This window comes from Equus caballus, chromosome X (genome assembly GCF_041296265.1).
Source record: "Equus caballus isolate H_3958 breed thoroughbred chromosome X, TB-T2T, whole genome shotgun sequence".
NCBI lineage: Eukaryota > Metazoa > Chordata > Mammalia > Perissodactyla > Equidae > Equus > Equus caballus.
Genome location: NC_091715.1, coordinates 16717248 through 16733941, shown reverse-complemented (window position 1 = coordinate 16733941; position 16694 = coordinate 16717248). Strand labels below are relative to the sequence as shown.

The 16694-nt window shown below is 32.9% G+C and overlaps 1 protein-coding gene across 10 annotated transcripts in view; it reads right to left on the bottom strand.

The window, feature by feature from the left end:
• The window catches only part of CNKSR2 (connector enhancer of kinase suppressor of Ras 2), a 256308-nt gene that overhangs the window by 100310 nt on the left and 139304 nt on the right, over positions 1–16694 (bottom strand). For all 10 annotated transcript variants that reach the window (XM_023633518.2, XM_070257233.1, XM_070257235.1 and 7 more), the window contains 2 exons: positions 10302–10435; positions 5187–5398 (listed from right to left, as the gene is read on the bottom strand). In XM_023633518.2, the coding sequence (XP_023489286.1) occupies positions 5187–5398; positions 10302–10435 (346 nt within the window). The remainder of the gene's footprint in view (positions 1–5186; positions 5399–10301; positions 10436–16694) is intronic.

The window sequence follows — 16694 nt, the reverse complement described above, 5'->3', positions numbered from 1 at the left end:
CTGAACTTTTACCTGATCAGAAAGATAATTTATATTCGAAAATCACAGGAGAGCAGGCCTGTATTTGGAAATAAAGAAATGTGAATGTATTGTGTATGCTTTATCCTTTAAGAAATGTTTTAAATAATGCTATTAATTATAATTTAACTGCCCAAAAGACAGAATGAATTTGTAAGACAAAGAGAAAGGCAATGTTGAAGCATGATACGAGACCCTGGAACCTACAAATAATATCTTCCCTTCACGTTGATAAAACTCAGCTTACAGCGTCCTTGCCCATAGGCCCTCATCACGCTGCTGTAAGTCACTTCAAGCCATTTGCTAGGCATGTGAATAAAAAGGACAGGGTATTTGGTTTTCTCTTGCCCCACCTACTCAAGTGGAAAATGCTCAGGTATAATGAATGCTACAGAAATTAATTTTCCTCAATGCACAATGCGTACAAATAACATTTATGAGGAGCATTTTTAAAACACCAGCTTTGCATTCACTCGTGTGCTTTTTGTGAGGTTCTGGATTTTCAATAAACCAAAAAAGGTCTGGATTCCTTCAAATCAATACTATTCTGTGATATAATTGTAAAGAATATGTTTTCTTCCTACTCTTATAAAATATGCCCACTCACAGCCACAAAGGGACTTAGCCAGCTGCGTCTACCTTAGCAGGTTTCTATGCATAGAAATGTGCTATGATGGAATAGCAAGGGCAAGGAGTCTGTGAACAGCGAAAAGAGAAAGCTGATGGGAAATATTACCATTCTGAAAAGTTGCCAAGCAACTGATCTTATCAAATTTGAACCTTTGCCTTTGAAGCATGAGCAGATGAGACCAAATAGTTACAGTGATTTAAGGCTATTCTTTTCCTCTCTTTGTATTTTCACTTTAAAGTTTCTCTTTTTTTAATTGAACTACCTCACTCCATCTTATTCTTTAAAGAATTTAATATAGCTGATACTATTATTATTATTTACATGCTGAGATGTGTAAGTTTTTATTGTTTTTTCCAGCTTTATTGAGATATAATTGACAAACAAAAATTGTATATATTTAAGGTGTACAAAGTCATGATTTAATATATGTATACACTGTGAAATGATTACCACAACCAAGCTATTTAACACATGTATCACCTCAAATAGTTACCCTTTTGTTTTTGTGGTGAGAATACTTAAAATCTATTATCTTAGCAACATTAAAGTTTCTACATAATAATGACAACAGTGAAAATGAATGCCTAGCACAAACTGGGCACCGTCTAGGCAATTTACAATGCATTGGCATTAAATTCTCACAAAAAGTCTATGAGGCAGATATTTACCTTCAATTAACTAATGGGAAAATTGAGACCTATGCTAACATCCTAAAGATCACAATGGAGTAATTAGATGAAGAACATGATTATCAAGTATGGCTGATGCTACAGCCAATCCAAGTAACCACTAATCTAGGTTGCTTCCCCTGCTCTATCCGTGTTTCCAGAAATTATTCTTGTCTATCTTTTTAGGAAAGTAAGACCTATTTTATGCTCTCTGATTTAAAAAGGACATAACACTTTCTTGCTAATTTTACCCCTCAATTTAGCCATCTTTTCCTAAGGTCTGTCAGGGCCATGTCTATGTAAATACGTGTTTATTATAGTACCAGTAAATACAAAACCACATATACAAGAACATACAAAATCAGACCTGGTTCTGCTTGTCTGAAATCAAATACTTGAATTTGGAAGGAGTAATACAATTTTTGGAAATTATTTTCATCACATTTAGTTAGCTAGTACCACTGGCAGAGTCAACATATATCCACGGGTACTTAATCCCAGCTCTACTACTTACTAGTTTGTTACGTTATTTAACCCATCTGTAAAATAAGGAATTTATCAGTATCCACCTCACAGGGTTGTTGTGAGGATTAAATGGGTCAATGCCTCTGAAATGTTTAGAATAGTGCCTGGCATATATAAAAGCTCAACAGGTATTATTTACTTATTTTCGAGCAAAGTCATCCACTGTCTATCCACATTGTACTTGTCTAATAGCTTAGAGCGAATAATTATTCTTTTAACTCACTCTTAGCAACACATAGTGGGTCCATGATATAAAATGAGAATCTTGGTTAGACAATATATTTTAAAGTGCACACTGGGATATTTTCTAGTATTTTTCTTTACATCTGTGTTTCTCTGTCACCATGTCTAACTTTTAAATATGGATATACTAAGAGAATATAACAAGTATATACATATTTGACTAAAAGCAAATGCTAAGAATTGAATCATGTTTCTCCTTTTCTTCTCAAAATCCTATGCAGACACTTATAATGTTAACTCTAAACCTCTTTGAATAAACAGGTCATCTGGGAAGTTAATCAGAGAGTAATGGTGGCTAAGCCCACATACTTCAAGATAATGGTATTTGTGACTAAGGACTGAGTTGAACACTGTAAGGCTAAAGGACTTATACACTGCATTTTAAGGTATCACACGAGTGCTAACAAGTTAAATTACTGTCATTTTCAGTAAATATCAAATGTGAATTTTTTTGTACTTTAGTTTTTTCTGCAATATTCTTCAGTAAGATCATGTATTTTCATTATCATTATTTTTAAATCCAAGAGAATACTGTCACACTTGGGGTGTCCATGTAATGGAACCTCTTTATAGATTAAATAAAGAAGTTGTCATACATTATTGCTTATGAAAGTTTTAAGTAATTTGTATTAGGGCCTTTAGGGTCTGGGCTGAGAGATTTATATGAACCCTCAGATCTCAAACCTAGGTATGAGAAGGTGCCACGTATTTGGTGGAGAAAACTAGCATTTAGAAACCCAAGATGATAGCTATGCATCATTTAAAACTCAGCATAAACATCACTTCTGTTTATGTGACTTCCCAGGCCGACTCCGGGGCTTCAGCTCGCGGGCTACTGCAGCACTTTGTCCACACCTGCCTAATTCCCTAATGTGACTGCAATGCATGTCTTTGCTTCTTTCTTCTCTCTGGAGGACTTATGTTTTATTCGCCTTTGCATCCCCAGGGCCTGGCTGACTTTGTGTGCACAACAAATATTAGATGAATGAGTTAACAAATGAATTAATCTTTGGGAAAATCATGGCCACAAATTCATGTGTGTGATAGGTAGGTTTTATTATTTAACATCTGATTTTAAAAAGGTAAATACGTTGAAGTGCTAGTTACCTGGCACAACCTTCAGGGAATCTCCACTGAAATATCTACAAGTATCTCCACTGAAGGTTCAGATCATATTTCTGGCTCAAAAGTCTAAACAAACTCTCAGGATCAAAAATTTAAAAAAGCATTTTTTTTTTACTTCCTTATCCCTCTTTTAAGCATATATACATTTTTTCCCCCTAAGTGGTTTACAAAAATATATCAAACATCTATAGTATATCTAAATTTTCTAAAATTTAAACAGTATTCTATTTTATTGAGAAAGAGATGATTTGTGGAAGATGACAGCACTAGGTACTTTCAACTGTAGTCTGAAGGGACCAATGACTCACAGCCATTTGAGTAAGAACTTACTTAACATCTTCTTTTATAAAGCTTCCAGTAATCAACTTCATCTGGTGACTATACTTTCCCCTTAAATTAAACATTCTTATCTACTTCAACATAAGTAGAAAATAGCCAGAAAATTCTGGGACATAAAAAAAAAGAAGAGTTGCCATGCATTACTGCCTATCCAATAGCAAGAAGTCAATAAGTACTTGTGGAATGAATAAATAAAAATAAAAATCTTATATTATGTGATGGGACAGGGGCAGGGATAACAAAAATGCCAGGCCTCTATATTGCAGAGTGCAACATAATAGGAGAAAAGCAAAGGTGCAAAAGCCTTCAAATTATGATAGCTTAAAATAAGTGCCACCAGAGACGTATAATTGAGGAGCTATGCTAAAAAATATATTACATATTCTTATAATAAAAAGCACATGTACACAGAACAACACAAAGTAAGGTAAGTATGGTGCCTATTCTTTAGGATAATTCTGGGCAAAACTTTTCATACATAATTATTACCAAAAAGCTGTAAGGAAAGAAGCCATGTGTAATAAGATACATGAGGACTAATCTTTTGAGACCACAGGAAGGAGGCATATAGGCATATGGCCATGGTGGCCAAGAGAGGAGGGCAGGTAGAAATGCAAAGTTAAAGATAACTTTCCTTCGTCTCAGCTCTCACTGATCAAGTCGGGACTAATCAACAGGGATCCTGTCCTTTCCCAAAGCATAAGCTCCTCACTGAAAATGATCAGTTTGAAAACTGGAAAGGGAGGAGCACGGACTTCCAATTAAATCCATTCATTCTTACAAGAGGACCATGGGCTTCTGCATGTTAACTTTAGACAACTTTAGCTGCAGATAATTAAGATACACTATATCAATTCTAAGTAATTGTGACTGGGTTACTTTCTTGGTTGTACATGGGAAAACCCGAGTCAAAGATAAAAAAATCCCAGGGACATGGTAACTGTAGGCCTATCTTTGCCTTACATACAGTATGTCCATCCTATTTAAAATCCACTTCCACTGAAATTTTGCAGCTTCTTAAAAAATAAAAAATTGAGATGAGATTTTCCCCTGAAAAGTCTAATGATTTTAACATGTGCCAATCTTCCTCTATTTTGTATGTGAGATGCTGCCACAGCATGGCTTGATGAGTGATGTGTAGGTCTGTGCCCAAGATCCGAACTGGCGAACTCCGGGCTGCCGAAGTGGAGCACGTGAACTTACCCACTATACTTAACCACTGGGCTGGCCCCCTAATGACTTTTTTAATCTCTGAGGAATAAGGATGTAATTTTATTTTAAAGAAGTCATGTCAACAGTATGTATTCATTAAAAAAAGAAAAAAAAATCCTTGAATTATTCTAATTTGGTAACATCTGACATACAAAAATTACATGTGATTCAAAAAGGTTTCCATAAATCATTAATGAGCTAAAATGCCACCTACTGTTCTTTCTTATCTTTGGAAAATTTAGAATAATTTTTAATGTCATGCCTCATATTGTTGAGATTCCACTTAGAAGCACAGGACAGAAACAGATTAACTATGAAGATTCAAAAGCTATCAAGAAATTTTCATAATTCAAAAGCCTTTAGAAAGAAATTGAGACTCCCATGGTAGACATGTTCTTATGTCAATGTAAGAGAAGAACTCTTACCATAAGTTGGAGTGCTTTCTCGTCTTCCTTGACTGCTTGATCTTCCTTTTTCATATTCATAGCAATACAAGACAGTATCTTCCTCAACAATATTAAACCTCTTTCGATATTCCTGATCCAGAAATGAATTTGGTGATTCAGATCCCTTATGCACTGGCTTGCCCACCATATGTCCTCTCAGGTCTTCACAAGGAAGGTTTCCTTTTTCATCTCTAAAGAAAGGGTAAAGGAGAAGGATGTAGGAAAGTGTTAGGGTGGTAAACAGCAGAGAGGGTCTAAAATAGTAATAATATCCTTCCCATACAATTATCTTCTGATCTTCCCAGATTTTCTTTGAGGTTTATAGGGCCATTTTTAATTATTCCTATTTTGCAGGAAAAAAAATGCTCAGGCAGAGAGAGGCTAAATGACTTGCCTAAATGTCACCCCACTAATAAATGACAGATAGAAATGGGTCATGAATCATTTAACTCCTGCTCTAGTCCATTTTCACTGTACTATGTCATACAAAGGAAATCATCTTAGCACAGAAATTGCTTTTTGTGCTCAAGACAGTAGATATACTGTTAACGATGTTAACAATATAGCTTTATTCTTCCAGTTTACCTAATTGATTCATGGTAATATTTGCACAGTTTAAAAACAAAAACGTGTTTAAGAACTACCACCTCTGTAAGGGTACTGCAGCCTTAAAAACCAAATTAGCACTACATAAACTGCTATTGTAAGAATTTCAAACAACTTATTAATTTAAAATAAACCTTAATGAAAAGAATTACTCTCAGTATTTAAACTCTACGTATCTCATTTAATAGTAAAAAGATATATTCACAGAACTCATTTTAAATGAATATATCAAAACCTGTGGAGAGAGGGTGGAGAAACCTGATAAAATATGGAGTTTAAGAATGGGATTTAAGATGATGGCAAGTTGTTTTTTTCTTTTACAGGATTCTAAAGCAAAAAATCTCTAATAATTTATGGGATCCCTAAAACTATTACCCACACATAGTATTACTCACACAGCCCAAGTGACTGGGCCCATGCGTGGTATATTGGTAAAAATATTCCATTTATGATTGGTTAAATTGAACCCTGTTTATTTTATATGTTTCACTAACTAGCTACAAAACTTTTGTTAGAAGAGCTTGTCTTCTAGAACATGACTACGAATGTCAATGCAATGTGTATTCCCTTGTGGATCATTAATTTTATTTCTTAGTTCTTGGTTCCAGTTCTACCCTAAACATTGCCATGAATGCTATCAAACCAGATAAAAACTTAATTTTAGGTTAAGTGCCAAGACTGAAATCTTAAATCAACAGAATAAACTGAATTATAACAAGACAGATAAAAAGAACAAATTTTTAATTGACATATTACATCTTATAAGATGGTGAAGAGCTTATAAATCTAATGTCAACTCCAAAATATGAGTTTCAGTCCAGTAAAAATTCTATACTTCTACACTAGAGTATATTATACTTCTGTATCTAGATGCAAATGTCTAGATTAGGTTTGTACAAATGAAGATAACTATATTCCTAGTATTCGAAATATGTAAAAAGTAGTAAGTAATATTCTCAAAACTGACAGAATCAGCAAGCTGTCTTATGTATTTAACTCATCACAAGGTGAGGCTGCCATTTACATTGCCTATGCAAAGTGTCATTTTATTTTTTAAAATAAAAGCATTGATTATTACCAAATTGTAACTACATAGATAGTTCTTAGGCAACATGAAGAAAACAAATTTATTTTCAGCTAGCTAAAAACTTTTCCTCAACAAATTGCCTGGTACTTTTTGTTACTGTCAGTCCTCTATCAAAAAGAAATTGACACTGCAATTAGCTTGGAAGGAGCCCTAATGACTCATCTACAAATGGGCAGACTTTTCTGTGAGGCCTTTGACATGAATGTTAATGCAGCTGAGATCACAGAGTGATTCAGCCCTAGTTAATTCACCATGCTCTATTTATATGGACACGCCTGATGGCAGAAAATTGGGAGGGCTGGTAATGCTTACTCCATAGTGATATGGAAGAGAGGCCTTACACCAACAAGGAAGATTTATTAAAACCCATCTATATGGAATGCACTCAAATAAAGTTGAATTAAGAAAAGTACAAACCAAAAACAAATTTTGCAGTAGAATAAATTGACACATGTATGGTGTATCTAAGTGTGTGTGCATTTGTGTGTATGCCTGTGTACGCATGCACTCAAATCATGAGTCCTGGAAGAACTCAATGTATTAATTTGTTTTGCTGTAAAGATTTATTAAAACCTTTTCTTAATGTTATATATCTATACATGTATGTAATAAATCTACACTTTTGCTCAAAAAAGGATTTAAAGAAACAGATGAAAAGTCAGAGCACACTGATTGAGTGGACTTTCTTTATGTGTAATGGTTCACAGTAAAATTAGTAAGAAAAATTAGTGCCTAAACTTCATAGTGGTGCAAAGACCTACAAATTCTTAATTTTCATCATAGAAAAAGAAATTTGGTTAAGTACAAAAATTCATTATATACTATGATAATGAAACTGTATATATAGTCATAAGACATATAATAAAAAAACGACCAAATTTCACTCAATTCACATACATGAATGTTTTCTCTTTTAGAGAAAAAGGCACTTTTTCTCAGGAATAAATGTGTTCAGAGTTGTAACCACATGAAAAAAATTCTACCTGACAACTTAGCCCTATATTTTTAAACTTCTTTTGGTTTTAAGATGAGAAAGCCTTTACTATTTACAGTTCAAATTAAACACATAATTTATATATGTTCACATAACACCAAAATGCCCATCATACATATACAAAATTTTTTAATATAGGAAAAAGGAAATGTTCAGATGAGTTAAATTAGGTAAACCACATTCCTCCTCAAAATGAGAAAATGGAAAAAAGTGCCAAGGCTGTATCCACAAAAAGAATGACAACCACAAAAAGATCTGACTATAACTTCAAGTCAAACCAGAAAATACAGATAATTTATACAAGGCTGTGGTACAAAGGGACTTTGATGCATGGATTGTTCTGACTGTGCTATATCAAATGACACTGTGTGGGTAACTGATAATCTGACTCAAAATATTATTTAGAATTTTCTGTTGAATTACACAGTAAGAATTAAAGTGAGATAATAAACTCTAATTATGAATTTTACTGAAAAGTGCGGAGCATTCAAGCAATACTGACAAAACAAGTACCACTATGGTGATACTTCAACTTACATTCGCTAGTATTTTTAAATAGCATGTTCAAGCTTTTTATTGACTTCAATATATTGCCTTAATCATATCTGCACCACACTCAGAACTTGCTCATTTCACTCTTTTTTTCTTCTAAAGTGTATTTTAAATACCTTCTGTCTAGGAAATACTTTTTTATAACAAGTTTCTCCCTACTCAAGAGAAAAGGAATGAACATTAAAAAACTTCAGAGATTTGATAAAAAATAATCTTCTGATGTTTATCTGTACATGTAGCCCTCCGAAGAATAAGGGCTCTTAAATAATAATTTGCACTGAAATAAAAATCTTTTCAATTAAAATGAAAACAAATCAAAAAAGTCACTTCCTATTTGAAACACACGTGCGTTTGCTGCTCCTCATGCAAGAGTATTCAGAAAATCCGACACTATTTTAATAGAATTAAAACGCAACTTGTGTTTGACCAGGATATTGAATGGATTTGTACATCTGATTGTAAATTTAACATAAGACTGTATATTATATGTTAGAAAGATCTATGAAATGCTAGCTCAGTAAATTATATCTTCTCATAAACCACATTACCACGGCTATATTTAATTCTCAAAAATAAGAAGTAAAATGTTTGTAAAACTGACTATAGTTTTACTAGAGGATAACACAGCATTTTTAGACACGCTATGTTGTCATGTAGCATTTAGATCATAAAATGTCAGTACCATCATATCTAGTAGAATGAAACATTAAGTGTACTAAAGAATAGTGAAAATTAATTAAAACAAAGAATTTCAGTTCCTTTACATAATGAAGAAATTTAATATTAAGTATGGTTTGAAAACAAGAGACCTTAAATTACTGTTTTTTTTTTTTTTTTTTTTTTTTTTTAAAGATTTTATTTTTTCCTTTTTCTCCCCAAAGCCCCCCAGTACATAGTTGTGTATTCTTCGTTGTGGGTTCTTCTAGTTGTGGCATGTGGGACGCTGCCTCAGCGTGGTCTGATGAGCAGTGCCATGTCCGCGCCCAGGATTCGAACTGATGAAACACTGGGCCGCCTGCAGCGGAGCGCGCGAACTTAACCACTCGGCCACGGGGCCAGCCCCTATTAAATTACTGTTTTTGAATGACTGCACAACTAATTTAAAAGCTGAATCAAGTTCTTTGTGATTGGTATTAATTATCCCCATTTAGTGCTGGCCCTTTTCCATAATTTTTGTATTCCACAAGGCTGGATATCAGAATGCTTTTCGAGAGAATGCATATGGCACAAAGCTGTAGTCTTCCATACCTGCCAGGAATTTCAAATAGGAATCTGAAAATGAAATGGAGATACAGCCTCAAGAAACGTACAAAATAGACTTTAACGGCAACTCATTCTCTTGTACACTCTCTACTTTCTGAAAGAAATGTTAATGACCTAATCAAGTAGAAATTGTAGATACAGAAGTATTAAGGGGAAAAACACTCCATCATCATCAAAAAAACAACTGGCTCATTACATACATTTAAGAAGGCATAAAAGTTATCTATAACTTCCTCTTTTAGAAAAAAAGTATAAAATGCTTCAAAGTAACCTGCGATTTACAGGGGTTTCTTAGCCCAAGAGCCTCCCTATTTTTTACTTATTTAAATATTGCTAATTGTTCTTTAATATTACTTTCCTAATCCATGAGATAATGTTTCTAAGATATTTAATGCATAGCATTTAATATAAATTAATTATTATTAACCAAAGTGCATTCTCTATAATGCAATGATTTTCCAGAATGTGTTCAGAATTCCTACCTGAGAAAATATTCAAGGTGATCCTTGAGAATTTACTTCACAGTTTACACGGAGTTAAGTTAGTCTTTAAATAGAAGCTGCCTAGAACAACATCATGGTTAGTTTTATACCTGGGAATATATGGTTCTGCAGGAGGAGGGGGAATGTAGAGATCCTGGAGGGCAGAACTGTCTCTTTTGGTGGGCGTACTGATGGTGCTGGAAGGCGTGGCAACGCTGCTTGTGGGACTTCTAGGTATAAGAGGCTGGTTAAAATGAAAAAGAAAATACATACGCACACAAACAACACACAAAACAACAACAACAACGACATATAGTTATCGTTTTAAAATGATCTATTTCTGCAAAGTTTTTGAACTTGGCTGAAATAAAGCAGCATGTTATTTAGCACACAGATATTCCTCGAATCTCCAAAAGCAAATAATTTATTACTTTAGAGGTTTCCACTTAGTTCCCAACTTACCTTCATCTGTGGTAAAACTATGTAAAAGCTATTTATAAGGTAATAGTATCATGCAGTGTTTCAGAATGGAAAGGTATATCTCACAGCCAGAAACTTACTTAAATTAAATTTGCTTTGTTAGAATCCCATCTTTGAAAGAAGGATAACAAAGAGTAACTTTCAAAAGAATTAGCCCACTCACATCTTGATTGACATACAAGAAAGATATTTCAGATTTTTCCCCCAAAAAAGATACACCATACTCCCAAGTTAGTAGAATGTCATAGAATCTTGGGAAAGGTTACAAAAATGGAGTGTGAAAGGCCAATACGAGAGAGCATTTTCTAAGAAAATGTACTTTTTTCATAAACATAAACAGAACTGTCTTCTCAAAATCATTTTATGGTACATCTTCAAAAGTATGGTGATTAGTGTGACACAATCATTTCAGCTTTCACAGGCACACACATTTATCATTGCTTAAAATCATCTTTAGTTGCATATCTATAGATCTCATTTTCATACCTGTATTTAAGCATTAAATAAGTTTTTTCTAAGTTAAGATAGTATATATACTGAAATAAGCAATACATCAGGATGTGTTAACTTAAGAGCATTCCTGATTCTCAGGTTCACAGCATTTGAAAGAAATGATCTTGTGGTTCAAGAAATTATCCTAACGTGAAACTAAAATTCACAAATCTTCACGTTTATCTTACAGATCTTACTGATTTAGCTACATATAAAACATTAAAAATAAGAATTTTAGTGCAATCGCAAACACAAAAATAATGATCACAAAATGAACTGTATCTTCACATGACAAGATGTTGCTATTTCAACCAGTATGAAAACACTTTTAGGACATCTATATAGACCCACAGTTCTATTACTGTAACACGTATTGCTGGACACTCAAAAAATGGCATATTACAACTATTTTATATTGTGACAATATTTTTGTACAGATCAACAAAATTTGTTCGAAAAGCCAAGCATAAATACAATGTACAATGTAGGTCACTGGGGTAGGCTACATAGTTTATGATTCAGTTCACGGTTTTTGACCTTGCTTGTTACACAGCTCACCTTAATAGCTTGAAATCACACATCCTGTCAAAATGATGGTTAAGTTTTAATCTACGTGAAACAGAAATTAAAGGAAGAGAGAGAAACAAAAAAGAGTTGATAATTTATTTTGGGACTCTACAATATTCTCTCTTATATGATGTAAAAAAAGAAGTCACAAACTTTACAAGTTGAGGAATTTTGAGATATTATGAAAATATGCAGTCAAGAGTATTATGTTTAACTATGCTGATTTTGGAAAAGTGTCCAGTTAAGCTATGTGTGTCTTTTAGAAACAAAAAGTTTTGGCAAGGGGAAATCCTGAGATTATATAGGTAATCAGAAGTCACCTGTACAGATGAACACCATGAAACCTGAGGAAATGAAGAATTGTATTCTTTCTAAGGATATATTAAATGTCTACAACAGATCTTTGAATGATAGGCTCTTTAGATCAAGTATTTCGAATATATATATATATATATACATAGCCACTGTGATGTGACTGTTTAAAATTGTTTTCCTCTCTGTCAGGACATCTTGGTATTAAATACCGATGACATTAAACAACAAATCTGATCAAAAGTTCATCATTATAGAAATGTAAAAACATTCACTACAGTACATTACTTTCCAAAACTTACTAACAGATGCACTGTTAGAGAAAAACTTACATTCAGTATGCTTTTTAAATGTTCTAGTATCTCTCTTTTAAAATATCCTAATATTACAAGTTGACAAAAATAGTTCTAAAAATACATAAGCATTTTAAAAAATAACAAATGTTTCTTCTCTTTCAGGTCACTATCTCTATATTGAAGATTTCTCTCCTTTCATTTTACCATGTATATAACTAAAGCTAATTCTTCCTGCTTAGTACCTATCCCTGCCTTCCCCAAACAAAGAGGAAGGAAGAAAGGAAAAAACAAGTAGGAGCAATGATTACAAGTATATTTTAAATATCCCTGAAGTACAAGATAAGGACCCACAGAATATTTTATTCTGCCTGGACTATTTCCAGCATTGTTTACTTAGGATACTTGTGCCTTTCCGCTTCCAGGAAATTTAAATATTACCCTTGTCAACTTCCTTCAAATTGCTATTTCCTCTAGGTTTCTGTTTTCAGCAGGGAGTTGCTAATAATGTCATCAGTTAATGTGACTAGCTAAACTAGCAAACACGTAGAGGAAAAAGACTCAAATATGTTTAAACAGATAACAGGTTTGATCGTGCCAACTTGTTCAATTAACTGAACTGGTTAAAAAAACAACTTGTTCTTCCAGAGAAAAAAGAAAATAGTCAATCCTGTTGTTTAACTCAATTGGCTAGCTATTTTATTAACTGCTAAATCATAAAAAATATTTCAACTGGCTTACCATGCAGATATCATCTGGCTAATCAGTATGTCTTGTGCCAAGTAAAACACAAGGTAAATATTAAATACATTCAGTATATTTTTTCTACTAATTCTACCATTTTTGTCAAGCTAATCCAAACTAAAAAGTAAACATTCTTCTTGAGAATCTCATTTAAAAAAACAGACATTAAGCAATGGAAAAACAGAGTATGGTAAAGTAGAAGCTTCATGGGAAAATGGAAATAGCTATTTAACACAAAAGGAATTTTTGTGATAATTCAGAATTATAATCTCAAAATTTTTCCTAACTGTGGACAAGGATTGAGAGACAACAAAATTAAATGACTAAAAGAATGAAAAAGGCATTAGAGAACATTAGAAAGGCAAAATTTGACTAAATTAAGCACAGAATAAATGATGTTATTAGCTGAAATTATCAGTGAGAAATTCCTAGTTGTAACAGTGGCATTAAAATTACAACTATTACCAATAACCATTTAAGTGTGTGAAAATACATGACATCACAAATACAGCTTCCCTCAAATCAAAAAAGATCTCTCAGCATTCAATTCAAATTTTAATTGGTATATTCCTTAGTTTCAGAAAAAATATCTAAATATGTGAGTATAATAATGCAGAAGGATAGCTTCTCCTACCTTGGCAACATTTACTTGCAATCATTTGTTCATAACATAGTATAAGAAAGGCAGTTACCATTGTACTATAAGCGATTTCCAATTTAAGAAAAACAGCAGAAATAAAGGGCAGTTTTTTTTTTTTTTTACCATTTTGCTTCTTTCTCTTAAATTGGTAAAATCTATCTGGAAGAGAATTAAGAATGATCATCACTTATGGATAAAATACAAGGGTATTTTAAGACTGCATCTTGTTATTCAAGTAAGCATGAAGCTTCAGTATAACGTGATCCACTACGGTATGCAACCAAGTATGACATGGACCCATTGTGGATTCTACCCAAGGGGTTTATTTCCTGGAGGGACCTTGTCATAAGATTTAGTTTTCATATCCAAATGATCCTGCTGACATAAAGCTCTCCTTCCACATATTCAGTGAGGCTCCAACAGGGAAGACGCATTTGCACATATATTGTTACTCTTCTCAAACAAGTCTATGATAGATTTCTGGGAACACTGGCAGGCCATCTCTTAAAATATCCAAATCCTAAATAAAACGATCATATTCATCTCTTCAAATATACATTTATAACCTTAGGTCAATTAATGATAACTTACTATACTGTCAACACGACTCAGAAATCTACTAAAGTATACGTACATTTTTCATAGTCAGTTTGAACTATATATATATTTTCAAATTGTATCCCACAATATGGTATGGCACAAATCTTCCTCTGAATCATGAGTGATGACTTTAGTAATAACATCCTACTCATCCAGTTTAAACATCATTGGAAGATCGTGATTATTGTAAAATAAAATTTTCAGCTGTTGTAAGGGATCACCAAAATCTCACTTTAAATCCTCTGATGGGTCAGGTCTTTTCCTTGTGCCCCCAATTCTAACATCTCTAAGGTAAGTGAGCACATCTCGAAGGTATCAATATACCTATGAAACCCAAATGGTCTTAAAGACTACGAGAAAAGAACTTCTATACTTAAGAAACTACATTCGACGTTGAGATTTTACTTGAAACATCTTACGTTTTAACAACCCTTGGCAAGCATATCTTAATTTACTTGTTCCTCTGTCTGCTAAGTGACCCAGCTTTCACAGAGTTATAGAAAGTCTTGAATGAAACCAATGACATGAAGACAACCCCAATGGTAAAGATTAAAGCAGTGTATTAGACATTATGTAGTTATCTCTAAAATTCGCTAGTGCAAAGATCACAAAGAGCTTGCTTTGCCTTCCAGGAGGAAAATACCCATTGAAATATGACTGATTACATCAAGTATAAAACCTGGTCATTTATTTTATTCACTCTTGGGAATAAGCACAGACTCGAATCACAAAATCCCATTATTCTAGCACAGAACATTCACACAAGTCCTTATTCAGTTCAAACACATTTTTATTATAATTCCCAACACAAGTACCAAAATATTGTTTTATGTAAGCAATTCTCTTCTTAATCATCTAAATAAATGCTCCAGAGAAAACGTATTCTGGATTTTGGGAGGGAAGACTTGGCATAAAACCTTCTAAGTTTCTCAACCATATAAAGAATGCTAGATTTAATTTGGAAAATTACTGGGCATACTTTTTCCTGGGTAAGCTTTTCTTAAGTAGTAAATTATTTGAAAAGAGCCTAAGCAAGGGAAACACATGTATTCAAAATTCTTCCACTTCTCTGTTTCTTCACAGCTTTTTCTAGAATCCAAATTTATAAATACAAAAAGTTTGAGTCTTCTTTTATAAGCATGTATATCTTCCCTTTCCTATCAGACTACCAAGAAAACATTTTTTCCAACCATGGATTTTATCAAGAAACCACATCTGTATACGTTAAAAAAATACAGATATATGTGCATAAAAATATGTATGTAGTTAAAAACATGCAATACAGACTTTAGAGAGACGTTAGAGTCACACTACAAAATGGCTTTTTCCATTGAATCGTCAAGTTTTGCACATTGCACTAAGACTACCACTAGTATATTTATTCTTGTGCTGTCCAGTCTTATTGGCAGTTAATACTGCAATCATAAAACTGGACTTGCAATTTTTTCAATTTACAGTAAACATTTTTAGGATATTAACTAAAGAAAGAATGGAATCTAAAGAAACTAAAAAATAATTTTTGCATTTTAGGTGATTATTTGTAGTCAGTGTTAACATTTTGAAAGAATTTGGCTGAAAAATGCAAATGCGATTTAGATCCTTTAATTAATTTGCTTAAATATTGGTAAATAAAAATTTGATGTGACAACTGCTTGTAGCCATTTACTAATTTGAGCATGTAAAACATAACTGTTTTCTGCCTCCCACTCAGGACAATTACATTTTTTGTTAAAACTTATTTTCTTCTCTAGTGTCATACTTAATATTAGCTATCTTCTTCAAAACATGCTTTTAAAACAAAACTCTCAGAAACATAAACTATTACTAATTTTTTTTCAGTCATCCATAACCTGGATATTGAAATAAATTTTATTATTGCTTATATTTTTTTATTTTTACAGAATGACTTCAACTATTCTTATCTCTACATATTGAAATGTAACATAATCAATTAGTGTTCTTCAGTTGTTATGCCAGTTGAGACAAAAATCGACTGTTATGACTATATGCTTTCCATTTCTTTTTCTGTTCAAAGTGATTTAAACATCTTGTAAAAATGACATCAAGGTAATGCTAAGCAATAAAATTTAAAATGAAAAGCACAAAACCACACAGGAAACCATCACATCGATATAAGAGATTAATAGATCAGAATACAATTTAGGAACATAATTCTAATGATACAGCTTGATGATATTTTATATAAAAATGTGCTTAATGAAAACTATATCAGTATGTTGAATTCCAGCACTGATTTTAGTGACCATTTCTGAGATGCATTCTCACCAAAAAAAGCTGGGCTCTTAAATGTTGAATGTTAAATGTTAAACTGTTGATTCCCAGTGATGTTTTCAATCAACATTCTTGTCGGTGTC